The following is a 27,322-nucleotide window of genomic DNA, read 5'->3' as shown; positions in this document are numbered from 1 at the left end:
GGTTGCATCCACTGACCCATTTCCGATTTCTCCCTTGTGCCTTGGGAGCTCGCCCACAGCAGAAGCCGGCACCTTGGAGACAGTGCCCCACTCCCGGGGGGTGTCCCTGGCTTCCTCATCCCCCCATGGCCTCGCGCCCCCACTGCCCTGAGCTCCATTTCGTTACCCCATCCAGATGGAGAAGGAGGAGGAGACGACTCGGGAGCTGCTGCTGCCCAACTGGCAGGGCAGCGGCTCCCACGGGCTGACCATCACCCAGCGGGATGACGGCGTCTTTGTGCAGGAGGTGATGCAGAACTCCCCTGCGGCCCGCGCTGGGGTGGTCAAGGAGGGTGAGTCTCCTCGGGGCGCAGGCTGGTGCTGGGGTAGCGGGGAGGCTGGTGGAGGGGAGGGCGGGGCGAGGGCAGCACAAGCAGGCGCATGGCTGTGGAGTGCCTGGTCTCAAGTGGCATCAGGATGGTCGGTACCCAAGCCCTGCCCTCCCCTGCCCGTTCTTTGTCGCTTGTTCATTCACAGTCCTCGTGGGAGGTGGTCCCGTGGGTTGGAGATGTTGTGTGTCCTCTGTTCTGACTCTACCACCTAGGAGTTTGGCCGCTTTGGGCCAATTAGTTGTCCTCCCTGCCTCAGTTTCCTCATCTCTACCATGGGTGTTAACCACACCTGTGAATCGGTCCAAGGGCCCAATGCAGACTCTGGGTGGTCTTACCCACGTCTTGCTCTTTCCTGCTCAGGGGACCAGATTGTGGGTGCCACCATCTACTTTGACAACCTGCAGTCGGGTGAGGTGACCCAACTGCTGAACACCATGGGCCACCACACCGTGGGCCTGAAGCTGCATCGCAAGGGGGACCGGTCCCCTGAGCCTGGCCAGACCTGGACCCACGAGGTCTTCAGTTCCCACAGTTCCGAAGTGGTTCTGGTGAGTTCCTGGCTGGCCGGCTGCTCCCTGAGCTCCTCTGGCCACCCAGCTCCCTTTCCTGGGCCTCGCTTGTCCTTCCTTGCTGTTCTCGCCCACTCTCACCCTCTGCTCTCTGTCGAGCCAGCCTGTTTCTCCTATTCACGTGTGGCCGCTACTGCTGCTAAAAAATCTCCCGTTGGTCTCCTCCGAGGCCCCTGTGTGTGGGGACCCACTGATGAGTCTGGTTCGAGGTGCTGGGAGCCAGGTCGGCTGCTTTGCGAGGATCTTTGAAACTTATTTTCTCAGTGCCCAGTTCTGCCTCCCAGACATTATTTTTATGCTTCCAGAGCCCTGGACTCGTCTGTGAGTCAGAGGCTGGGCAGCGAAGAGTCTGAGGGACGTTTCTCTGCTCCTTCCGCTGGCTTGTTTATTTAACAAATAATGAGTCCCTCAAAGTGGAAGTGTTAAGCCCAGCACAACCGGGCTCCGCTGATGCTGTCCGAAGGGTCCCTGAGAGGACTCCCCTCCGGATTAAACCAACAAGGCCAGGCAGTTGAGAGCTGAGAACTGAAGTAAGTCAGCACAGAGCTAGTTGCCGGGAGGCGCCTGAGAAACGTGATGGGCTGACTGGGATCTAGAATCGGTTGTGAATCCTTCTCCCAGGCCCCAGTGTCCCGGAGTCTACCGCCCCCAGTCTTCCCCAGGGCTTTTGCTTGCCAGAGTTTCCCCAAATGATTTGTTTTCTTCCTGTGATGTGGCTGTCAGCCCCTCTCTTTAGCCCCTCATGCTGGGTCCCAGAAGGCTCCGTGGGCCTCCCTAACGGTCCTGGCTTCTTTGGGGAGCAGGAGACCGTGTTGTCGGCTGGGCTGTGGCCGGGCGTCTGTCACTCACGCAGACTCTGCTGCAACCTGTACGGGGCATGTGTTTCTGCAGAGCGGGGATGACGAGGAGTACCAGCGCATCTACACCACAAAGATCAAGCCTCGGCTGAAGTCAGAGGACGGAGTGGAAGGGGACGCTGGGGAGACCCAGAGCCGTACCATCACGGTGACCAGGAGGGTCACGGCCTACACTGTGGATGTGACAAGCCGCGAAGGCGCCAAGGACATTGACATCAGCAGCCCAGAGTTCAAGATCAAGATCCCACGGCACGAATTGACCGAAATCTCCACTGTGGATGTGGAGACCCAGCCTGGGAAGACAGTGATCAGGCTGCCCTCGGGCTCAGGGGCTGGGTCTCCCACCACAGGCTCCACCGTGGACATCCGAGCAGGGTCCATTTCCGCTGCGGGCCCAGAGTTGCCAGGGGCTGGCCACTCGAAGGTCCAGGTCACCGTGCCTGGGGTAAAGGTGGGAAGCCCGGGTGTCAGTGTCAATGCAAAGGGCTTGGACTTGGGTAGCAAAGGAGGGATCCAGGTCCCAGGGGTGGATGTTTCATCCTCTCTTGGGGGCGGGGCAGTAGAGGGGCAGGGCCCATCTCTTGACGGGAAAATTAAATTTCCCACCATGAAGGTGCCAAAATTTGGTGTCTCAATAGGGCCTGAGGGCCAGGCCCCCGAGGCAGGGTTGAGCGTTTCCCCCCCTGAACTCTCTGTGGGGCACAAAGGTGGCAAACCAGGCTTGACTATTGGTGGAAGCATCCAGACCCCTCAGCTCGAAGTTAGTGCTCCCTCTGCCAATATTGAGGGGCTCGAGGGGAAGTTGAAGGGCCCCCAGATCACTGGGCCATCCCTTGAGGGTGGCCTAGGCCTGAAAGGTGCCAAGCCACAGGGGAGTTTAGGGGTGGGCATCTCTGTGCCCCAAATTGAGGGCAGCATCTCTGGCTCCAGGGTAGAAGTTCAAGCTCCTGACATTGACATTCATGGGCCTGGGGGCAAAGTGAATGTGCCCAAGGTGAAGGCCCCCCAGTTCTCTGTATCAGGTTCTAAGGGAGACAGGCCTGGCATTGATGTGACACTGCCCACAGGTGAAGTGATGCTTCCTGGGGTCTCTGGGAATGTCAACCTGCCTGAGGTTGCTTCTGGGGGTCTGGAAGGGAAGTTGAAGGGTCCTAAAATCAAGGCTCCTGAAATGATTATTCAGAAACCTAAAATCTCCATGCAGGATGTGGATCTGAGCCTTGGGTCCTCGAAACTGAAAGGAGACATTAAGGTTTCTGCTCCTGGGGTGCAAGGTGATGTTAAAGGCCCTCAAGTGGCAGTTAAAGGTGCCAAAGTGGACATAGAGACCCCCAACCTAGAGGGAACCATTACTGGCCCCAAACTCAGTGGTCCTTCTGGGAAAGCAGGAACCTGCAAGATCTCTATGGCAGACGTAGACTTGAATGTGGCTGCACCAAAAGTGAAAGGGGGTGTTGATGTTACGCTTCCAAAAGTAGAGGGGAAAGTCAATGTCCCTGAAGTTGATGTCAAAGGCCCCAAAGTGGATGTGAGTGCCCCAGATGTGGAAGTTCATGGTCCGGACTGGAATCTGAAAATGCCCAAGATGAAAATGCCCAAGTTCAGCACTCCAGGAGTCAAAGGGGAAGGGCCAGATGTAGATGTGAGTCTCCCCAAAGGTGATGTCAGTATTTCAGGGCCCAAGGTCAATGTGGATGCCCCAAATGTCAATATTGGGGGCCTGGCAGGCAACCTTAAAGGCCCTGATGTTCAGCTGCCTGAAGTGAGTGTCAAGACACCAAAGCTGTCCATGCCTGATGTGGATTTGCATGTGAAAGGCCCAAAAGTAAAAGGAGAGTATGATGTAACAGTGCCAAAACTTGAAGGAGAGCTGAAAGGCCCCAAAGTGGACATCGATGTCCCAGATGTGGATATCCAGGGCCCAGACTGGCACCTGAAGATGCCCAAGATGAAAATGCCCAAGTTCACTGTTCCAGGGTTCAAGGCAGAGGGCCCTGAAGTCAATGTAAACCTGCCTAAGCCTGATGTGGACATTTCTGGGCCGAAGGTAGATGTCAGTGCTCCAGATGTGAGTATTGAGGGACCAGAGGGGAAATTGAAAGGACCCAAGTTTAAGATGCCTGAGATGAATATCAAAGCACCAAAGATTTCCATACCAGATGTGGACTTACACTTGAAAGGCCCTAGTGTAAAAGGAGAATATGATGTCACAGTGCCAAAGGTTGAAGGTGAGATTAAAGTTCCTGATGTTGAACTTAAGAGTGCCAAAGTGGACATTGATGCTCCAGATGTGGATGTTCATGGCCCAGACTGGCACCTGAAGATGCCCAAGGTGAAAATGCCCAAGTTCAGCATGCCTGGCTTCAAAGGAGAAGGCCCAGAAGTGGATGTGAACCTGCCCAAGACTGACATTAACATTGCTGGACCCAAGGTGGATGTTGAAGGTCCAGATGTGAGTATTGAAGGACCTGAAGGAAAGCTAAAGGGTCCCAAGTTTAAGATGCCAGAGATGAACATCAAGGCCCCTAAGATCTCCATGCCTGATGTAGATTTGCATATGAAAGGTCCCAAGGTGAAGGGAGAATATGATGTTACAGTGCCAAAGCTGGAAGGGGACCTAAAGGGGCCCAAAGTAGACCTCAGTGCACCAGATGTTGAAGTTCACGGTCCCGACTGGAACCTGAAGATGCCAAAGATGAAGATGCCCAAATTCACCATGCCCAGCCTTAAAGGAGAGGGCCCAGAATTGGATGTGAATCTGCCCAAGGCGGATCTCGACATTTCTGCACCAAAGGTAGATATTAGTGCTCCAGATCTGAGCCTTGAAGGGCCAGAAGGAAAGTTGAAAGGCCCCAAGTTTAAGATGCCTGAGATGCACTTCAGAGCTCCTAAGATGACCCTGCCAGATGTTGACATGGATCTTAAAGGACCCAAAATGAAAGGCAGTCTCGATGTATCTGCACCAAAAATAGAAGGTGAGATGAAAGCTCCAGAGGTGGACATCAAAGGCCCCAAATTAGATGTTAAAGCACCAGATGTGGAAGTTCAGGGTGCAGACTGGAGTCTGAAGATGCCCAAGATGAAAATGCCTAAATTCAGCATGCCCAGCTTCAAAGGCCAGGGCCCAGAAGTGGACGTGAACCTGCCCAAGGCTGACATTGATGTCTCTGGGCCAAAGGTGGACAGTGAAGCTCCAGATGTGAGCCTTGAGGGGCCTGAAGGAGAAATCAAGGGTCCTAAGTTTAAGATGCCTGAAATGCACATCAAGGCCCCCAAGATCTCCATGCCTGATGTGGACTTAAACTTGAAAGGCCCCAAAGTCAAAGGGGATGTGGATGTGTCTGTGCCCAAGATAGAAGGTGAAATGAAAGTGCCAGATGTGGACACTAAAGGCCCCAAAGTGGACATTGATGTCCCAGATGTGGACGTTCAAGGCCCAGACTGGCACCTGAAAATGCCCAAGATGAAAATGCCCAAGTTCAGTGTGCCAGGCTTCAAAGGAGAGGGCCCTGAGGTGGATGTGAATCTGCCTAAAGCTGATATTGACATTTCAGGACCCAAGGTGGACATTGAAGCCCCAGATGTGAGTCTTGAGGGGCCAGAAGGAAAGCTCAAGGGTCCTAAGTTCAAGATGCCTGAGATGCACTTCAAGGCCCCCAAGATCTCCATGCCTGATGTGGACTTAAACTTGAAAGGCCCCAAAGTCAAAGGGGATGTGGATGTGTCTGTGCCCAAGATAGAAGGTGAAATGAAAGTGCCAGATGTGGACATCAAAGGCCCCAAAGTGGACGTTGATGTCCCAGATGTGGATGTTCAAGGCCCTGACTGGCACCTGAAGATGCCCAAGATGAAAATGCCCAAGTTCAGCATGCCTGGCTTCAAAGGAGAGGGCCCTGAGGTGGATGTGAATCTGCCTAAAGCTGATATTGACATTTCAGGACCCAAGGTGGACATTGAAGCCCCAGATGTGAGTCTTGAGGGGCCAGAAGGAAAGCTCAAGGGTCCTAAGTTCAAGATGCCCGAGATGCACTTCAAGGCCCCCAAGATCTCCATGCCTGATGTGGACTTAAACTTGAAAGGCCCCAAAGTCAAAGGGGATGTGGATGTGTCTGTGCCCAAGATAGAAGGTGAAATGAAAGTGCCAGATGTGGACATCAAAGGCCCCAAAGTGGACGTTGATGTCCCAGATGTGGACGTTCAAGGCCCTGACTGGCACCTGAAGATGCCCAAGATGAAAATGCCCAAGTTCAGCATGCCAGGTTTCAAAGGAGAGGGCCCTGAGGTGGATGTGAACTTGGCCAAGGCTGACATTGACATCTCTGGACCCCAGGTGGACATTGAAGCCCCAGATGTGAGTCTTGAGGGGCCAGAAGGAAAGCTCAAGGGTCCTAAGTTCAAGATGCCTGAGATGCACTTCAAAACTCCAAAGATCTCCATGCCTGACATTGATTTAAACCTCAAGGGCCCCAAGGTGAAAGGGGATGTGGATGTTTCTTTGCCCAAAGTTGAAGCGGATCTGAAAGGGCCAGATGTGGACATCAAAGGCCCCAAAGTGGACGTTGATACCCCAGATGTGGATGTTCAAGGCCCTGACTGGCACCTGAAGATGCCCAAGATGAAAATGCCCAAGTTCAGCATGCCTGGCTTCAAAGGAGAGGGCCCAGAAGTGGATGTGAATCTGCCTAAGGGTGACATAGATGTCTCAGGACCGAAGGTGGATGTTGAAGTTCCAGATGTGAACATTGAAGGTCCCAATGCAAAAATAAAAGGTCCTAAATTTAAATTGCCAGAAATGAATATAAAGCCTCAGAAGATATCCATGCCAGATGTTAGTTTGCATTTGAAAGGCCCTAAGGTGAAAGGAGATTATGACATTACAGTTCCAAAAGTAGAAGGAGAGATTAAAGCCCCTGATGTTGACATCAAAGGTCCAAAAGTGGACATTAATGCACCAGATGCAGGAGTTCATGGTCCAGACTGGCACCTGAAGATGCCCAAGGTGAAAATGCCTAAGTTCAGCATGCCTGGCTTCAAAGGAGAGGGCCCGGAAGTGGATGTGAACTTGCCCAAGGCTGACATTGACATCTCCGGACCCAAGGTGGACATTGATGCCCCAGATGTAAATATTGAAGGTCCGGAGGGGAAACTAAAGGGTCCCAAATTCAAGATGCCAAGCATGCACATACAGACGCACAAAATCTCTATGCCTGATGTTGGACTTAATCTGAAAACCCCTAAACTTAAATCTGACGTAGATGTTTCTCTTCCTAAAGTGGAAGGAGACTTGAAAGGTCCTGGAATTGAAGTGAAAGCCCCGAAAATGGACGTGGATGTTGGTGATATAGATATTGAATGTCCAGAAGGAAAGCTTAAGGGGCCCAAGTTTAAGATGCCCGAGATGCACTTCAAGGCTCCCAAGATCTCCATGCCTGATGTGGACTTAAACTTGAAAGGCCCCAAAGTCAAAGGGGATGTGGATGTGTCTGTGCCCAAGATAGAAGGTGAAATGAAAGTGCCAGATGTGGACATCAAAGGCCCCAAAGTGGATGTTGATGTCCCAGATGTGGACATTCAAGGCCCTGACTGGCACCTGAAGATGCCCAAGGTGAAAATGCCCAAGTTCAGCATGCCTGGCTTCAAAGGAGAGGGCCCTGAGGTGGATGTGAACCTGCCTAAAGCTGATATTGACATCTCTGGACCCAAAGTGGACATTGAAGCCCCAGATGTGAGTCTTGAGGGGCCAGAAGGAAAATTGAAAGGCTCTAAATTTAAGATGCCTAAGTTGAATATCAAAGCTCCCAAGATCTCCATGCCAGATGTGGACTTGAATTTGAAGGGACCCAAACTGAAAGGAGAGATGGATGTTTCTGTGCCAGAACTAGAAGGTGATCTCAAAGGTCCACAAGTTGACATCAAAGGTCCCAGTGTGGATGTGGAAGTGCCTGATGTTGATCTGGAGTGTCCTGAAGCAAAGTTGAAAGGCCCTAAGTTTAAGATGCCTGAGATGCACTTCAAGGCCCCCAAGATCTCCATGCCTGATGTGGACTTACACTTGAAAGGCCCCAAAGTCAAAGGGGATGTGGATGTATCTGTGCCAAAATTGGAAGGAGATTTAAAAGGCCCCAGTGTGGATGTGGAGGTGCCTGATGTTGATCTGGAGTGTCCTGATGCAAAGTTGAAAGGCCCTAAGTTTAAAATGCCTGAGATGCATTTCAAAGCCCCCAAGATCTCCATGCCTGATGTGGACTTAAATTTGAAAGGCCCCAAAGTCAAAGGGGATGTGGATGTGTCTGTGCCCAAGATAGAAGGTGAAATGAAAGTGCCAGATGTGGACATCAAAGGCCCCAAAGTGGACATCGATGTTCCAGATGTGGATGTGCAGGGCCCAGACTGGCACCTGAAGATGCCCAAGATGAAAATGCCTAAATTCAGCATGCCAGGCTTCAAAGGCCAGGGCCCGGAAGTGGACGTGAACCTGCCCAAGGCTGACATTGATGTCTCTGGACCAAAGGTGGACATTGAAGCCCCAGATGTGAGTCTTGAGGGGCCAGAAGGAAAGCTCAAGGGTCCTAAGTTCAAGATGCCTGAGATGCACTTCAAGGCCCCCAAGATCTCCATGCCTGATGTGGACTTAAACTTGAAAGGCCCCAAAGTCAAAGGGGATGTGGATGTGTCTGTGCCCAAGATAGAAGGTGAAATGAAAGTGCCAGATGTGGACATCAAAGGCCCCAAAGTGGACATTGATGTCCCAGATGTGGATGTTCAAGGCCCTGACTGGCACCTGAAGATGCCCAAGATGAAAATGCCCAAGTTCAGCATGCCTGGCTTCAAAGGAGAGGGCCCTGAGGTGGATGTGAATCTGCCTAAAGCTGATATTGACATTTCAGGACCCAAGGTGGACATTGAAGCCCCAGATGTGAGTCTTGAGGGGCCAGAAGGAAAGCTCAAGGGTCCTAAGTTCAAGATGCCTGAGATGCACTTCAAGGCTCCCAAGATCTCCATGCCTGATGTGGACTTAAACTTGAAAGGCCCCAAAGTCAAAGGGGATGTGGATGTGTCTGTGCCCAAGATAGAAGGTGAAATGAAAGTGCCAGATGTGGACATCAAAGGCCCCAAAGTGGACGTTGATGTCCCAGATGTGGATGTTCAAGGCCCTGACTGGCACCTGAAGATGCCCAAGATGAAAATGCCTAAATTCAGCATGCCAGGTTTCAAAGGCCAGGGCCCAGATATGGACGTGAACCTGCCTAAGGCTGATATTGATGTCTCTGGGCCAAAGGTGGACATTGAAGCTCCAGATGTGAGTCTTGAGGGGCCAGAAGGAAAGCTCAAGGGTCCTAAGTTCAAGATGCCGGAGATGCACTTCAAGGCCCCCAAGATCTCCATGCCTGATGTGGACTTAAACTTGAAAGGCCCTAAAGTCAAAGGGGATGTGGATGTGTCTATGCCCAAGATAGAAGGTGAAATGAAAGTGCCAGATGTGGACATCAAAGGCCCCAAAGTGGACGTTGATGTCCCAGATGTGGATGTTCAAGGCCCTGACTGGCACCTGAAGATGCCCAAGATGAAAATGCCCAAGTTCAGCATGCCTGGCTTCAAAGGAGAGGGCCCTGAGGTGGATGTGAACTTGGCTAAGGCTGATATTGACATCTCTGGACCCAAGATGGACATTGAAGGCCCTGATGTTAACCTTGAAGGACCAGAAGGAAAGTTGAAAGGTCCTAAGTTCAAGATGCCAGAGATGAACATCAAAGCCCCCAAGATCTCCATGCCTGACTTTGATTTACACCTGAAAGGCCCTAAGGTGAAAGGAGATGTGGATGTTTCCCTGCCTAAGGTGGAAGGTGACCTAAAGGCCCCTGAAGTTGACATCAAAGGCCCGAAAGTGGACATTGATGTCCCAGATGTGGACGTTCAAGGCCCTGACTGGCACCTGAAGATGCCCAAGATGAAAATGCCTAAGTTCAGCATGCCTGGCTTCAAAGGAGAGGGCCCAGAAGTGGATGTGAACCTTCCTAAGGCTGACATTGATATCGCAGGACCCAAGGTGGATATTGAAGGCCCTGACGTGAGCCTTGAGGGTCCTGAAGGGAAGCTCAAGGGTCCTAAGTTCAAGATGCCAGAGATGAACATCAAAGCCCCCACGATCTCCATGCCTGACTTTGATTTACACCTGAAAGGCCCTAAGGTGAAAGGAGATGTGGATGTTTCTCTGCCTAAAGTAGAAGGTGACCTAAAGGCTCCTGATGTTGGCATCAAAGGCCCCAAAGTGGACATTGATGTCCCAGATGTGGACGTTCATGGCCCAGACTGGCACCTGAAGATGCCCAAGATGAAAATGCCCAAGTTCAGCATGCCTGGCTTCAAAGGAGAGGGCCCGGAAGTAGATGTGAACTTGCCCAAGGCCGACATTGATGTCTTGGGACCCAAAGTGGACATTGAAGGCCCTGATGTTCATCTGGAAGGACCAGAAGGAAAGTGGAAAAGCTCAAAGTTTAAAATGCCTGAAATGCATTTTAAAACTCCAAAGATATCCATGCCAGATATTGATTTTAATCTGACCGGTCCAAAGATAAAAGGAGATGTGGATGCCACATGCCCCAAGGTAGAAGGAGATTTTAAAGGACCTGAAATTGACCTGAAAGGCCCCAAAGTAGACATTGATGTTCCTGATGTGGATGTTCAAGGCTCTGACTGGCACCTGAAGATGCCCAAGATGAAACTGCCTAAGTTCAGCATGCCTGGCTTCAAAGGAGAGGGCCCAGAAGTGGATGTGAACCTTCCCAAGGCTGACATTGATGTGTCAGCACCCAAGGTGGACATTGAAGGCCCTGATGTTAACCTTGAAGGACCAGAAGGAAAGTTGAAAGGTCCTAAGTTCAAGATGCCAGAGATGAACATCAAAGCCCCCAAGATCTCCATGCCTGACTTTGATTTACACCTGAAAGGTCCCAAGGTGAAAGGAGATGTGGATGTTTCTGTGCCTAAGGTGGAAGGTGACCTAAAGGCCCCTGAAGTTGACATCAAAGGCCCCAAAGTGGATGTTGCTGTCCCAGATGTGGATGTTCATGGCCCAGACTGGCACCTGAAGATGCCCAAGATGAAAATGCCCAAGTTCAGCATGCCTGGCTTCAAAGGAGAGGGTCCAGAAGTGGATGTCAACCTGCCTAAAGCTGACATTGACATCTCAGGACCCAAGGTGGACATTGAATGCCCAGATGTGAGTCTTGAAGGTCCTGAAGGGAAGCTCAAGGGTCCTAAGTTCAAGATGCCAGAGATGAACATCAAAGCCCCCAAGATTTCCATGCCTGACATTGATCTTAACCTGAAGGGCCCCAAAGTGAAGGGAGATGTGGATGTGTCTTTACCAAAAGTGGAAGGTGAGATTAAAGTTCCTGAAGTGGATATTAAAGGCCCCAAGGTGGACATTGATGTCCCAGATGTGGATGTTCATGGCCCTGACTGGCACCTGAAGATGCCCAAGATAAAAATGCCCAAGATGAGCATGCCTGGCTTTAAAGGAGAGGGCCCAGAAGTGGATGTGAACTTGCCCAAGGCTGATATAGATGTCTCTGGGCCCAAGGTGGACATTGATGTTCCAGATGTGAACATTGAAGGTCCAGATGCGAAACTGAAGGGACCCAAGTTCAAGATGCCAGAAATGAATATCAAAGCTCCTAAGATCTCCATGCCAGATCTGGACCTTAATCTTAAAGGCCCTAAAGTGAAAGGAGAGGTGGATGTTGCACTTCCAAATGTAGAAGGTGATTTGAAAGGGCCTTCTCTTGACATCAAAGGGCCGAAGATAGATGTAGATGCACCTGATAGTGACATTCATGGCCCAGAAGGCAAATTAAAAGGTCCAAAGCTGAAGATGCCTGACATGCATGTAAACATGCCCAAGATCTCCATGCCAGAAATTGACCTGAATTTGAAGGGCTCAAAACTTAAGGGAGATGTTGATGTTTCTGGGCCCAAATTGGAAGGTGACATTAAAGCTCCCAAGTTGGATGTAAAGGGCCCAGAAGTGGACATTTCTGGTCCTAAGATCAATATTGAAGGCAAGTCAAAGAAATCACGTTTTAAGCTTCCCAAATTTAATTTTTCGGGCTCCAAAGTTCAGACACCTGAGGTAGATGTCAAGGTCAAAAAGCCAGATCTTGATGTAACAGGTCCAAAAGTTGACATTAATGCTCCTGATGTTGAGGTCCAAGGAAAAGTGAAAGGACCCAAGTTCAAAATGCCTTTCCTAAGTATTTCATCTCCTAAAGTGTCTATGCCTGATGTGGAGTTAAATCTGAAAGGTCCTAAAGTCAAAGGAGACTTAGATGTTGCAGGTCCTAATTTAGAAGGTGATCTTAAAGGACCCAAAGTGGATATTAAGGCACCAGAAATTCACCTGGATGCACCTGATGTGGATGTTCATGGTCCAGACTGGAATTTGAAAATGCCCAAGATGAAAATGCCCAAGTTCAGTGTGCCTGGGTTAAAAGCAGAAGGACCAGATATGTCTGTGGATCTGCCGAAAGGAGATATCAACATAGAGGGTCCCAAAATGGACATTGAGGGCCCAGAAGTCAATGTGGAAGGTCTAGATGGAGGCTTAAAAGGCCCCAAATTCAAGATGCCTGACATAAATATCAAAGCTCCCAAGATCTCCATGCCTGATGTTGATTTAAACTTGAAGGGCCCCACGGTGAAAGGTGATGTGGATGTTTCTCTGCCCAAAGTTGAAGGTGACCTCAAGGGCCCTGAAGTTGATATCAAAGGCCCAAAAGTGGACATTGATGTTCCAGATGTGGACGTTCACGGCCCAGACTGGCACCTGAAGATGCCCAAAGTGAAAATGCCCAAGTTCAGCATGCCTGGCTTCAAAGGAGAGGGCCCAGAAGTGGATGTGAACCTGCCCAAGGCCGACATAGATGTCTCAGGACCCAAGGTGGACATTGATGTTCCAGATGTGAATATTGAAGGTCCAGATGCAAAACTGAAGGGTCCCAAATTCAAGATGCCAGAGATGAACATCAAAGCTCCCAAGATCTCCATGCCTGACATTGACTTTAATCTGAAGGGCCCCAAACTGAAGGGTGATGTGGATGTATCTTTGCCAAAAGTAGAAGGTGACCTCAAGGGTCCTGAGGTGGACATCAAGGGCCCAAAAGTAGATATTGAAACTCCTGATATTAACATTGAAGGTTCAGAGGGGAAATTGAAGGGACCCAAATTCAAGATGCCAGAGATGCACTTAAAGGCTCCCAAGATCTCCATGCCTGATATTGACTTAAACCTGAAAGGACCCAAAGTAAAGGGGGATCTGGATATTTCTCTGCCTAAGGTGGAAGGTGACCTCAAGGGCCCTGAAGTTGACATCAAAGGCCCCAAAGTGGACATTGATGCTCCAGATGTGGACGTTCAAGGCCCAGACTGGCACCTAAAGATGCCCAAGATAAAAATGCCCAAGATCAGCATGCCTGGCTTCAAAGGAGAGGGCCCTGAGGTGGATGTGAACCTGCCCAAGGCTGACATTGATGTGTCAGCACCCAAAGTGGACATCGAAGGCCCTGATGTTAACCTTGAAGGACCAGAAGGAAAGTTGAAAGGTCCTAAATTCAAGATGCCAGAGATGAACATCAAAGCCCCCAAGATCTCCATGCCTGACTTCGATTTACACCTAAAAGGCCCTAAGGTGAAAGGAGATGTGGATGTTTCCCTGCCTAAGGTGGAAGGTGATCTAAAGGCCCCTGAAGTTGACATCAAAGGCCCCAAGGTGAACATTGATGCTCCAGATGTGGATGTTCATGGCCCAGACTGGCACCTGAAGATGCCCAAGATAAAAATGCCCAAGATTAGCATGCCTGGCTTCAAAGGAGAGGGCCCGGAAGTGGATGTCAACCTGCCTAAAGCTGACATTGACATATCAGGTCCCAAAGTGGACATAGACACTCCCGACATCGACATTCATGGTCCAGAAGGAAAGCTGAAGGGTCCCAAGTTTAAAATGCCTGACCTGCACCTCAAGGCACCCAAGATCTCCATGCCTGAGGTTGACCTCAATCTGAAGGGCCCCAAGGTAAAGGGTGACGTGGACGTTTCTCTGCCCAAAGTTGAAGGTGACCTCAAGGGCCCTGAAGTTGACATCAAAGGCCCGAAAGTGGACATTGATGTCCCAGATGTGGATGTTCACGGCCCAGACTGGCACCCGAAGATGCCCAAAGTGAAAATGCCCAAGTTCAGCATGCCTGGCTTCAAAGGAGAGGGCCCAGAAGTGGACGTGAACCTGCCCAAGGCTGACATAGATGTCTCTGGACCCAAGGTGGACATTGATGTTCCAGATGTGAACATTGAAGGTCCAGATGCAAAACTGAAGGGTCCCAAATTCAAGATGCCAGAGATGAACATCAAAGCTCCCAAGATCTCCATGCCTGACATTGACTTAAATCTGAAAGGACCCAAAGTAAAGGGAGATGTGGACATTTCTCTGCCTAAGGTGGAAGGTGACCTCAAGGGCCCTGAAGTTGACATCAAGGGCCCCAAAGTGGACATTGATGTTCCAGATGTGGATGTTCATGGCCCAGACTGGCACCTAAAGATGCCCAAGGTAAAAATGCCCAAGTTCAGCATGCCTGGCTTCAAAGGAGAGGGCCCAGAAGTGGATGTGAACCTGCCCAAAGCTGACATAGATGTCTCAGGACCCAAGGTGGACATTGATATTCCAGATGTGAACATTGAAGGTCCAGATGCAAAACTGAAGGGTCCCAAGTTCAAAATGCCAGAGATGAACATCAAAGCTCCCAAGATCTCCATGCCTGACCTTGACTTCAATCTGAAGGGCCCCAAAATGAAGGGTGATGTTGATATCTCTCTGCCCAAAGTTGAGGGTGATCTCAAGGCCCCTGAGGTGGACATCAAAGGCCCCAAACTGGATATTGATGCTCCTGATGTTAGTATTGAAGGCCCAGAAGGAAAACTGAAGGGGCATAAATTTAAGATGCCAGAGATGAACATTAAAGCCCCGAAGATCTCCATGCCTGACTTTGACTTAAATCTGAAAGGGCCAAAGGTAAAGGGTGATGTGGACCTTTCACTGCCTAAGGTAGAAGGTGATCTGAAAGGGCCAGAGGTGGACATTGAAGGCCCTGAAGGGAAGCTCAAAGGACCCAAATTTAAGATGCCTGATGTCCACTTCAAAACCCCACAAATCTCCATGAGTGACATTGATTTGAACTTGAAAGGACCTAAGATAAAAGGAGATTTGGATACTTCCATCCCTAAATTGGAAGGAGATCTGAAAGGCCCAAAAGTAGATGTTAAAGGCCCTACGCTGGACATAGATACTCCCGACATCGACATTCATGGTCCAGAAGGAAAACTGAAGGGTCCCAAGTTTAAAATGCCTGACCTGCACCTCAAGGCACCCAAGATCTCCATGCCTGAAGTTGACCTGAATCTGAAGGGCCCCAAGGTAAAGGGTGACGTGGACGTTTCTCTGCCCAAAGTTGAAGGTGACCTCAAGGGCCCTGAAGTTGACATCAAAGGCCCGAAAGTGGACATTGATGTCCCAGATGTGGACGTTCATGGCCCAGACTGGCACCTGAAGATGCCCAAAGTGAAAATGCCCAAGTTCAGCATGCCTGGCTTCAAAGGAGAGGGCCCAGAAGTGGATGTGAACCTGCCCAAGGCCGACATTGATGTCTCTGGACCCAAGGTGGACATTGATATTCCAGATGTGAACATTGAAGGTCCAGATGCAAAACTGAAGGGTCCCAAATTCAAGATGCCAGAGATGAACATCAAAGCTCCCAAGATCTCCATGCCTGACATTGACTTAAATCTGAAAGGACCCAAAGTAAAGGGAGATGTGGACATTTCTCTGCCTAAGGTGGAAGGTGACCTCAAGGGCCCTGAAGTTGACATCAAGGGCCCCAAAGTGGACATTGATGTTCCAGATGTGGATGTTCATGGCCCAGACTGGCACCTAAAGATGCCCAAGGTAAAAATGCCCAAGTTCAGCATGCCTGGCTTCAAAGGAGAGGGCCCAGAAGTGGATGTGAACCTGCCCAAAGCTGACATAGATGTCTCAGGACCCAAGGTGGACATTGATGTTCCAGATGTGAACATTGAAGGTCCAGATGCAAAACTGAAGGGCCCCAAGTTCAAAATGCCAGAGATAAACATCAAAACTCCCAAGATCTCCATGCCTGATGTCGACCTGGATTTGAAAGGATCCTTAGGCAAGGGTGATTTTGATATGTCTGTTCCTAAAATTGAAGGGACTTTCAGAGGCCCAGAAGTAGACCTTAAAGGTCCAGGTCTGGATGTTGAAGGCCCTGATGCCAAACTCAGTGGCCCACGTTTGAAGATGCCATCACTAGATGTATCTGCTCCTAAAGTAACTGCTCCTGACATTGATTTGCATCTCAAGACACCCAAAATTGGAATTTCTGGTCCCAAATTAGAAGGTGGTGAACTGGACCTCAAGGGACCCAAAGTTGATTTAGAAGCTCCAAGCTTAGATGTACACGTGGAGAGCCCAGATGTTAACATTGAAGGGCCAGATGTAAAAATTCCCAAATTTAAGAAACCCAAGTTTGGGTTTGGGGCAAAAAGCCCTAAAGCTGACTTCAAGTCACCTACACTTGATGTGACAGTTCCTGAGGCAGAGCTGAACGTTGAAGCTTCTGAAATTAGTGTTGGTGGCAAGGGCAAGAAAAGTAAGTTTAAAATGCCAAAAATTCACATGAGTGGACCTAAAATGAAGGCCAAGAAGCAAGGATTTGATTTGAATGCTCCTGGGGGTGAAATTGATGCCAGTCTCAAGTCTCCTGACATAGATGTCAATGTTGCGGGGCCGGATGCCTCACTGAAAGTTGATGTGAAATCTCCCAAGACCAAGAAACCTATGTTTGGGAAAATGTACTTCCCAGATGTAGAATTTGACATTAAATCATCTAAATTTAAAGCTGAGGCATCTCTCCCTAGCCCCAAAATGGGGGGTGAAATCCAGGCACCTGATCTGGATATTTCTTCACCGGGGATTAATGTGGAAGGTCCTGACATCAAGCTGAAGGCTCCCAAGATCAAGGCGCCAGGTGTCGATGTCTCAGGGCCAAAGATAGAGGGCGACTTGAAAGGCCCCAGGGTGCAGGCAAACCTGGACGCACCTGACATCAACATTGAAGGCCCAGATGCTAAAGTCAAAGCACCATCATTCGGCATTTCTGCCCCTCAAGTATCCATCCCTGATGTGAATGTTAGCTTGAAAGGACCAAAGATAAAGGGTGATGTCCCCAGTGTGGGGCTAGAAGGACCAGATGTAGATCTGCAAGGTCCAGAATCAAAAATTAAGTTCCCTAAGTTTTCGATGCCCAAGATCGGCGTCCCTGGTGTGAAAGTGGATGGTGGGGGAGCTGAGGTCCAGCTGCCCTCTCTTGAAGGCAGCTTGAGCACAGCAGATGTCAAGCTTGAAGGGCCTGATGTGTCTCTCAAGGGGCCAAAAGTAGACTTGCCATCAGTGAACCTCTCTATGCCAAAAATCTCTGGACCTGACCTTGACCTGAACTTGAAAGGACCAAGTTTGAAGGGAGATTTGGATGTATCTGTTCCTAGCATGAAGGTGCATGCCCCCGGGCTTGACCTCAGAGGTGTCGGTGGAAAGGTGAAGGTAGAAGGTGATGGTGTGAAGGTGCCTGGAATCGATGCTACAGCAGCGCTTGACATTGGTGTGCCGGATGTGACCCTGAAAGGACCAAGCCTGCAGGGCGACCTGGCTGTCTCTGGTGACATCAAGTGCCCCTCGGTATCAGTAGGTGCTCCTGATCTAAGCTTGGAGGCACCTGAGGGTGGTATTAAACTTCCCAAGATGAAGCTGCCCCAGTTTGGCATCTCCACTCCAGAGTCTGACGTGGACATCAACGTCAAGGGGCCACAGGTGACTGGAGAACTCAAGGGGCCTGGCATGGACGTGAACCTCGGAGGCCTGAACCTGAAAGGGCCTCAGATCTCTGGCCCTCAAATCTCAGTGCCAGATGTGGACTTGAACTTGGAAGGACCAAAAATAAAAGGCAGCCTTGGGGCCAGTGGTGAGATGAAAGGCCCCATGGTTGGTCTTCCGGGCATCAGTGTTCAAGGCTTGGAAGGAAACCTCCAAACGCCTGGAGTGAAGTCATCTGGATGTGATGTGGTGCTGCCAGGTGTGAACGTGAAACTCCCAACCGGGCAGATTTCTGGTCCTGAAATCAAAGGTGACCTGAAAGGTTCAGGGATAGGTTTCCGTGGAGCTGCTCCTGACATTGGCGTGAAAGGGCCTTCATTGAACGTGGCATCTCCTGAGTCAGATTTTGGTGTCAGCTTGAAGGGCCCGAAAATCAAAGGAGGCGTGGATGTTTCAGGAGGTGTCAGTGCCCCAGATATCAGCCTGGGCGAAGGGCACATGAGTGTCAAAGGTTCCAGCGGGGAGTGGAAAGGACCCCAGGTCTCCTCTGCTCTCAACCTGGATGCACCTAAGTTTGCTGGAGGACTTCATTTCTCAGGACCAAAGGTAGAAGGAGGTGTCAAAGGAGGCCAGGTTGGACTTCAGGGTCCTGGACTGAGCGTGTCTGGGCCTCAAGGTCACTTGGAAAGCGGATCTGGAAAAGTAACATTCCCCAAGATGAAGATCCCCAAGTTCACCTTCTCTGGCCGGGAGCTGGTGGGCAGAGAAGTGGGAGTGGATATTAACTTCCCTAAAGCAGAGGCCAGTGTCCAGTCTGGTGCCGGAGAGGGCGAGTGGGAAGAATCCGACGTAAAACTTAAAAAGTCCAAAATCAAGATGCCCAAGTTCACCTTCTCCAAACCTAAAGGGAAAGCTGGCATCACCGGCTCACCAGAAGCGTCTGTTTCGGGGTCCAAAGGTGACCTGAAGAGCTCCAAGGCCAGCTTGGGTTCCCTGGAAGGCGAGGCCGAGGTCGACACGTCTTCACCTAAAGGCAAATTCTCCTTATTCAAAAGCAAGAAGCCAAGCCACCGCTCAAATTCCTTCAGTGATGAAAGGGAGCACTCTGCCCCTACCACCCCCACGGGGACTTTGGAGTTTGAGGGCGGGGAGGTGGCGCTGGAAGGCGGGAAAGTCAAAGGGAAACACGGCAAGCTGAAATTTGGTACCTTTGGTGGATTGGGGTCAAAGAGCAAAGGTCATTATGAGGTGACCGGGAGCGATGATGAGGCAGGCAAGTTACAGGGGAGTGGAGTGTCCTCGTCCTCTAAGAAGTCCCGACTGTCGTCATCTTCTAGCAATGACAGTGGGACTAAGGTTGGCATCCAGCTTCCCGAGGTGGAGCTGACAGTTTCCACAAAGAAAGAGTAGCCGGCCTCTGTGTGTGTACATATCTGTATAGAACTCCATCAGCCTTGGGTGTGTTTGTATATAAACTCCAAAGAGAAACACGCCAATAGCCTCAGCAACGATGCAAAGATCTGGTCTCTGCCAGGGGCAAGTGCTGAAAAGCCAGCTGCCTTTTGGCTCCTCCAGGAGCTTTACAGATAGATTCCAAGTTCTTCGTCCAGCCCACGTGCAAAATCAGCAGTATTTGCCTTCAGATTTCAGTTTTTTTGTTTTGTTTTTTTTCTTTTTTTGCATTGAATGCTGAGAGCTCCTGTTTACTAAAGCCAGCTTTTGTGTTTATTATCTTCATTTTTACTGAACATTGTTAGTGTTGGGCTCATGGAAACCCACTTTTTTCATTGTAATGACTTTTGGGGGCTTTTGTTAGTAAGGGTGGGGTGGGGTAGAAGGCAGTAGAGGGGGGCCAGACCTTTATTTCTCCTACAATTGGGTCTACTCAAACAGCAAACACCCAAAGATGGCTGAGAGGAGCCGGCCGGCGGTGCGTGTGGGTGTTTCTAGAACTGTGTATCATTGCTTTTTGCTTCCCCAGGGGTGGCGGTCGGTCCCAGCCTGTTCGGTGCTCACGGGGGAGAGGGAATTAGAATCTCTTTCTAAATCAGGCCACCCACTCACTCCACACGAGGGCCTTCCATTCTCTGTGTTGTAAGAGAAATGTTTTCTTCGTGATCGCCACGTTCCTGATATTAGTTCTGATCTCCTTTAACAAATGTTATTGTGATTAAGAAAATTTCCAGCACTTTAATGGCAAATTAATTGAGAATGTAAGAAAATTGATGCTGTCAAGGGCAAATAAAGCTGTTTATTAACCCGGATATCCTGTGCCTTTGCATTCTGTGTTGGGAGGATGAGGCCTGGGGAGGCTGCAGGCCCAGTCCTGACAGGTCAGACTGGGTCCACTTTGTGGCGTTGCTGGTTTGCACTAGTGGGTAGTGGGAGGGATTCTTTGCTTCTCGATTCTCACAATGAGGCTGGTTGCACCACTGCTGAGAAATTGAGAGAGGCTGGGCATGTTGGCAGCCCAAACCTCAGGACCTGCCCGCCAATTTGGCATCCTCAGATAGGAATATACCATACAGAAGTGATTCGGACATGAATGGATAAAAAGCCCTGCTAGAGTGACAGAAAAGGATCTGGCTGTGGGTCATAGGCCCACCCCCTGTTCCTGATGTGGCTGTGGGTTTGCTGACTGGCCTCATTACCTGCCATCCTGGGCCACAGTGTTCTCTCATTTGAAATAAGGGTGTTGATCTCATGTCATATATCCTCATGATTCCTTCTAGGCCATGTGAGGGCTAAACTTTATGAAAAAAATCTTCTGACAAAAGTTCCCCCCCTCCTTTTCTTTTTGGTTACGCCATGCAGCATTGTGGGATCTTAGTCCCCTGACCAGGGATCAGATCTGTGCTCCCTACATTGGGAGCATGGAGTCTTAACCACTGGACCACTAGGGAAATCTAAAAGGCCCCTTTTGATTTCTAGTTCTGTGGACAATACATGGTGGGTGGAGGAGCCTCCTAGAAACTGGTTCCTGACATCTGTCATTGCTGGGCAGAGGGCAGTGCCTTCTTAGACCAAAATGATCTAACCAAGCTTAGCCCCCTGGCCATGTCTCAGGGTTGCCATCTTTCTGCCAGCGGAAGGAAGCTCTGTTCTTCTCTGGTCACCCTCAGAATGGAGATGCCAGCCCCCACCCCTCCCACCCTCTCCAGAGCCAGTTTGTGGGTCTCTGTGCAGAACAGTGGGGTCTCCTGCCCAGAGTGAACTCCACTTGCCCTTACTTGGATTGCAAACGGGCCTTGACCAGCTTCACCCATTCACACCTCAGCCAGCAGAGTCTGTGTCCTTGGGGGTGGGGGGGGTGTTTTTGGAGCTCAAGGGTGAGTCTAGGTTTTGGAAAGGATAGGTAATAAGGGAAGCACTTGATTACCTGTGACTTTTAAATTTTTTATTTTTTTAATTTAAGTATTGCCAATTAACAATGTTGTGTTACTTTCAAGTGTATAGCAAAGTGATATGGTTATATACATATATTCTTCAGATTTCTTTCCCTTATAGGTTATTACAAAATGTTGAGTATTATCCCTCAGGTTCTTATTGGTGATCTATTTTATATGTTACAGTGTACATCTGTCCATCTCAAACTCCTAATTTATCCCTCCCCTCCATGGCTTTTTTAAAGCTGCTTTTGTGAACTGGGCAAGAATTTCCTCACCTGTTAAAACAGGGATAGCATTCACAGAACCAGTGTCTGTTCAGGTATTTGGGTTGTTTGCAATGCAGGGGCACCGCCTTTAAGTATGTGGCTTTTGTGTCACAGCTGTGCTTGTTTATTGGGAGCACGAGGGTGGGCATGGAGTCCTAGAGAGGCAGGTGTGAGCCCTTGCAGACACTGAAAAGATAGAGCGTGCACACCCACCTACAGGCATTTGTCTTCTCACTGGGTCTGGGCATCCCACAAGTGCGCTTCTTACAACCACAGCTCAAAGCCCAATTCTCAGTCCTTCCTCCATTCTCAAGCTGACACGGGTGTGGGGGTGGGACAGAATGTGCATGCTGCCTGAGATACGTGGCCCTCGTGTTTGGAGGGAGGTGAAGTGGGTGACAGTGGGGTCCCCTTGTGTACACAGCCAGGGGGATGCTCACTGGGATGCTGGAAAGATCTCCCAGGTAGAACTAAGCAGGCTGTCCAATAATATAGCAATTAAAAAGAAAAAAACATTTTTTTTTCACTTGAGGAAGGGGTGATGTAGGCCAGGGTGGCCCTTATTGTCCATTCCTTCCACAAGTAGTTTTTGAGCATTACGTGGTTAGATGCTGTCCCAGCGCCACCTGGTCTCAGAGTCCTCTGCCGACCTCCGCAGACCTAATGCTGTGATAGATGTGGGACACTGGTCTGCTCTGAACACTGGAAATATACTCACTTGTAAGTGAGGCTTCTACCAGGGATGATATGGGTGATGGTGATGGGACCTGGACTTTCAGGGCGAGATCTCATTGGCTGGGACAGTCAGGGGTGGTGGGTCAGATGGGTGACGAACATGGCAATGGGCCAATCAAAGGTGAGAAACTTCTCAGCCACCCTCCTCCCACATCAGGCCCAGGGTGGAGGCAGTGGTGGCCCCAGGATGGGATCCGTCCCCTCTGCAGTGACCATGACCACAGACGAGGGGGCATGTAGGAGGTGCCAGGGGCTGGAGAAGCTTGCGGGGGGCCCATCCCAGTGGACTTTTCTTGGCTTGTCCTGCCTCACCACTCTGAGTTCCCCCTTCACCCTGTTCTTCTCACCTTCCCACCATTACCCCTGCCCTTTCTCAGTCCCTGATGGGGATGGCCCGAGGTATTCCCCAAAGTCCTGCGGGGCCCAGATCCAGGAGGTTTTAACACTCTGCAGTCCCAGTGCTGGCATTCGAGGCCAAGGAGTGGCCTCGGGAGAGCTGGAAGCGGCGGGCCTGCGCTCCTCTGGGTCCTTGGTTGGAGCTCCAGGGCTGAGTCACAGCCCAGGGCCTGCAGCCTGTCAGTGCGCCCGGCTTTGGGCCGTGTGACTGACTGTGGATGTGGCTCAGGGGACACTTGGAAAGTTCACTTATTTTGAAACGCATCCCGTGCTCACAAAAGGCAGTAAATATTTTTCGGCCACTCAAACTCACTTCTGTATGGGTCAGGGTCCCTCCCGGAAATGTAGTTCAAGATAGTTCAGCCACAGAGACTTTAATGGGGGCTCTTTATGCAGTAGTGGGCCAGGACCAAGAAGCCAACAAGGGGTGTGAGACTCCCAGGGGCAGCAGGAGGCTGGTGTTACCCCTGGACCTGAAGGGGCCTGGGAAGAGATGGTGTTCCTGGAATCCAGCCATGCAGGACCACAGCATCTGCCAGAACTGCCTGCCTTGAGAAGCAGGAAGAAACACCCTGAGTTTTCCCCCTGCTGGTTGCTCATGCTGGAGGGCAAATGAGCCCAGGTGTTACAGGTAGAGCGATCAGCCTCCTGGAGGCACAGAGCAAGGCAGAGACGCAGGGAGAAAGAATCTGAGGGTGGAGGGCCAGATAGAGAACAACCAGGACAGTGTCTTCATCTTCATTTTTCTGTTGGGCGAGTTTGACTTTCTATATATTGAGATTTCTTTGAATAGCCACAATTATGTGGGATATGTCTAAGATATGATCATAAAATACTATGACCATTTTTGTTTTAAGCACACACAGTTATACTTGGGGGATGCTGCACTTACTTGTGTGAAAATTTTGATGTTAAGAAAGTTTTAGTCCTCTCTCTCTTTTTTTTTTTTAAGTTGTAATCTCACTTTTATTTTTTTTTTTCATTTATTTTTATTAGTTGGAGGCTAATTACTTTGCAATATTGTAGTGGTTTTTGTCATACATTGACATGGATCAGCCATGGATTTACATGTATTCCCCATCCCGATCCCCCCTCCCACCTCCCTCTCTACCCGATCCCTCTGGGTCTTCCCAGTGCACCAGGCCCGAGCACTTGTCTCATGCATCCAACCTGGGCTGGTGATCTGTTTCACCATAGATCATATACATGTTTTGATGCTGTTCTCTCGAAACATCCCACCCTCGCCTTGTCCTCTCTCTTTAAGAACTGCTCTCAACGTCACTTGTACCTTTAAAAAATTCCAGTTTCCTTGGAGGAGTACAGATCTTCCTCTCTTGAGGGCTGCAAATAGTCAAAGGGCCTGGAAGATACTCCAGAGCTCCTAGGACAGAATCCTGAAAAGAACACTGGACCTGGGAGTCAGTGGGATTCTCCATGATCCTGAAGAAATGAAGGCCCCCCGCTTTGAGCCTCGGTTTCCTTATTTGTAACGTGGATAAGGCATATATTCTCTAAGGCCCTTGTCAGTTCCAAGAGTCTCTGATCTTTACCGAAGCAAGGCTGGTTAATTACGTGGATAGGGCTGTTTGGGGTCAAAAGCAAGGCATGATTATAATGTAGTGCAACCAGTTTCCCCACATAAATTGTCTCCAATGTTTTGAGCAACAGCTCTGTTGAAATACTACTGTGTTCCCAGTGTCCCAAAGCCAAAGTACTGCACCCCCAAGACTCTGCATGTCGCTGGCACGTGTCTCATTTCTTGAGTCCCATCTTAGCTCTCTGGCATCACGCTTCAGCTGTGATGTGAGAGGTGCAGCTAAGCATGTGAATGATTTTTTTAAAAAATGGATTTATTCACTTTAAACCTATACAGAAATTGCAAGAATGACACAGTGAATATCCATATAACTGAGACTTCCCTGGCCGTCCAGTGGTTAAGATTCTAGGCTTCCACTGCAGGGGGCATGGGTTCAGTTCCTGGTTGGGGGAACTAAAGATCCCACATGCCATGGTGCAGCCACACACACACACAAATATATCCATATAACTTTCACTTAATGTCCCAGGTTCACCTTGTTGGTTTTAATCTCTCTCTCTTTAGATGTTATAATTATCATTGTATTTGCTGACTCATTTGAAAGTGAATTACAAACACCATGACCCTTGACTCCTAAGCCCTTCAGCTTGTACGGACATTCTCTTACATAATGGTATCAGAGCCAAATTTAGGAAACTTAGTCTTGCTACTATTATCTGACATATTGCCCATGTTTAAATTTTGCCAGTTGCCTCAATGATTACAATTTCTTTCCAGCAATGAATATTTTCCCATTGAAGCCTCAACCATCCGTGATCCCACGTGACATATAATTGCCAAGGTCTCCTTAGTTTCTTCGACCTGGAAAGAATTCCTCCTCCTCTTCTTGTTGTCATTTGGACACTGATTTTCGAAGTGTAAGGGGCCAGTTGTTTTGCAGAAACGTCCCCAGTGTGGGTTTGTCTGAGGACATTTCTTCACGCTTTGGTTCAGGTTTTGCCTTCTGGGGCAGAGCGCACAGAAGTGGAGTAAGGTCACCGCTTAGGACCCTCAGGACTCGGGTCCCCTGATGAAGGAGGAGATTGCCGAGTTTCTCCATTGTAACAGTACCGTGCTTTTTTCCCCCTTTGGAATTAACAAGTAAACCCAAGTTTTCAAGAAAGAAGTCCAAGTTTGGGCAAGCTTATTTTGCAAGCACACTTGAAAGAGCTGGTGGCCTGCACGCCTCGGCCTTGGCGGGCTCTCCGGCTGGGGCTTGGAAACTGGAGTTCTGGCTCCGGGCTCCGCAGCACAGAGCAGCTCTCTGTCCGTCCTCCCAAGGACAAAGAATTCGGTGCATGAATGCGTGCCATGGGGTGGGAATGCCAGAGTGTTTACCAGCCTCTGGAATGGCCGGGTGTCAGGCATTTGATTCCCAGGACTGACTGATCCCGGCAGAGGCGCTGCCCTCCATGGGCCGCAGCACATGTGTGGGGAGCATTCTGCTGAGCACGGTGATTTCAGTTCCCTCTAAAACCCTCTGTTGTTTTCCGCCACAAACTTGAGGCCTGGCCTTCAGTGAGGCCAAGGATCAGAAAGAGTTAAGGATGAAAAGACCTTCTCTAGGGACAGGGCCTGCTGGCCCACAAAGTGCCCGTCTCCTGAGCTTTCATGCTGGCTTCTCCCTGTGCTTAGTCGCTTCGGTCATGACTCTTTGTGACCCCGTGGACTGCAGCCCGCCAGGCTCCTCTGTCCGTGTGGATTCTCCAGGCAAGAATACTGGAGCAGGTTGCCATACCCTCTTCCAGGGGATCTTCCCAACCCAGGGATCAAACCCAGGTCTCTTGCATTGCAGGCAGATTTTTTTACTGTCTGAGATACCAGGGAAGTTCCCTAGCTCCCGGCAAGAAGGCTACAGAAAGGTGAGGTTCAGAGAAGTGAAGTAATCTGTCTCACCTCTTACAGCTGGAAAAGGTGACTCTCTCTAGGTCAATCGAGGCTTCCTGATTTAAAAAAAAATAAAATAAATTTTTTTTCCCCTTTCCTGTGATGCCATTGCTTCTTCTCCGAGGAAGTTGGGAATTAATTTTTTTTCTGAGGAGGTTTTAGGAAATGACAGCTTTCAAATGTCTTTCAAAATTTGTAGGGTCTTGACCTTTTCAGAACTGAAATGTGTGTGTTAAGTCACTTCAGGGCTATTCTTTGTGACCCCACGAACTGCAGCCCGCTAGGCGCCTCTGTCCATGGGATTTCCCAGGCAAGAATACTAGAGTGGTTGGCATGTCCTCTTCCAAGGGATCTTCCTGACCCAGGGACTGAACCCTGGTCTCCTGCAGCTCCTGCATTGCAGGCGGGTTCTTTACCTCTGAGTCACCTAAATATTGTGTGCAAAGCCCTTTTCCTCAAGGAACCTGCATTCTAACAGAGGAATAATAATAATGATGATAATGATAGCTCTCAGTTCTGCTGCTTCCTAGCTGCGTGATCTTGGGCAAATTATTGCAACTCTCTGGGCCTCAGTTCTCTTATCCATAAAATGGCAATGATATGTTATCTCTTTCAAAGCTTTCTTGTGAAGATGATGTAAGTTGACACATAATGTACTTGGCATATAGTAAATACTGGAAAGGTCAGCCATTTCTATGGAATACTTACTTTGTGTTAGGCATTGTATATGTACTGTATATGCTTTATCTCTTTTGATTTCTATAACATCCCTCTAAGATGGGTATTGTTTTCCTCACATGGAAACTGAGGCTCAGAGAGGTTAAGCAATTATTTTCAGGGTAACACAGCTAGTAAGTGGCAGGAATTGGAGAACTCAGGAGCTTGGCTGGTTTCTGGTCCAGCCCAGAAAAGGCTCTTATTCATCTAGGGAGTAAGAGGAGGCTCCAGGCTTCAAAAAAAGTGAACTCTTGGCCTGGCTTCAGCCTCCTCAGCAGCTGCCAACCCCTCCCACCCAGTATTACCCTAGGTCTTTTCCCCTTTGGAGTATTCAGAGTATTCACTCTTCTGGATGATAATAAACAAGGGAGAGTCCACAGTCAAAGCGTTTGCATTGTAACTGGCCCCACCCACTGTCCCTGACCACAGTCCAGGCAGCCTGGAGGCCCCTTCCACCACCCTCTCCAGTGGAAGGGTTGCCCCCAGCTGTGGGAATGCAGGCCAGCTGAGGCCCATTGGGCACGTCTCTGGGGGGGGTGGGGCTGAGAGCATGAGGGGCTCCAGAGAGTAGTTTTGGGCAGGATGTGGGTGTGTGTACTCAGTTGAGTCCAACTCTTTGGGACCCTGT

General features: G+C 49.8%; 1 protein-coding gene across 2 annotated transcripts in view; it reads left to right on the top strand.

The window, feature by feature from the left end:
- Nucleotides 1-27,322, top strand: part of AHNAK (AHNAK nucleoprotein) — a 93,784-nt gene that overhangs the window by 10,137 nt on the left and 56,325 nt on the right. Inside the window, exons 3-5 of one of the 2 annotated variants that reach the window (XM_065937492.1) lie at nt 176-332; nt 732-919; nt 1,832-19,992. In XM_065937492.1, coding sequence (XP_065793564.1) covers nt 176-332; nt 732-919; nt 1,832-19,138 — 17,652 coding nt within the window. In that variant the 3' untranslated portion in view covers nt 19,139-19,992. Of the gene's footprint in view, nt 1-175; nt 333-731; nt 920-1,831; nt 19,993-27,322 lie in introns of those variants that run through there. The other variant, XM_065937493.1, reaches the window with a different exon arrangement.

Source organism: Muntiacus reevesi, chromosome 5, assembly GCF_963930625.1.
Source record: "Muntiacus reevesi chromosome 5, mMunRee1.1, whole genome shotgun sequence".
Taxonomy (NCBI): domain Eukaryota; kingdom Metazoa; phylum Chordata; class Mammalia; order Artiodactyla; family Cervidae; genus Muntiacus; species Muntiacus reevesi.
Note: the sequence above shows the minus strand (reverse complement) of the source record. Positions and strands in the feature narration are given on the sequence as shown.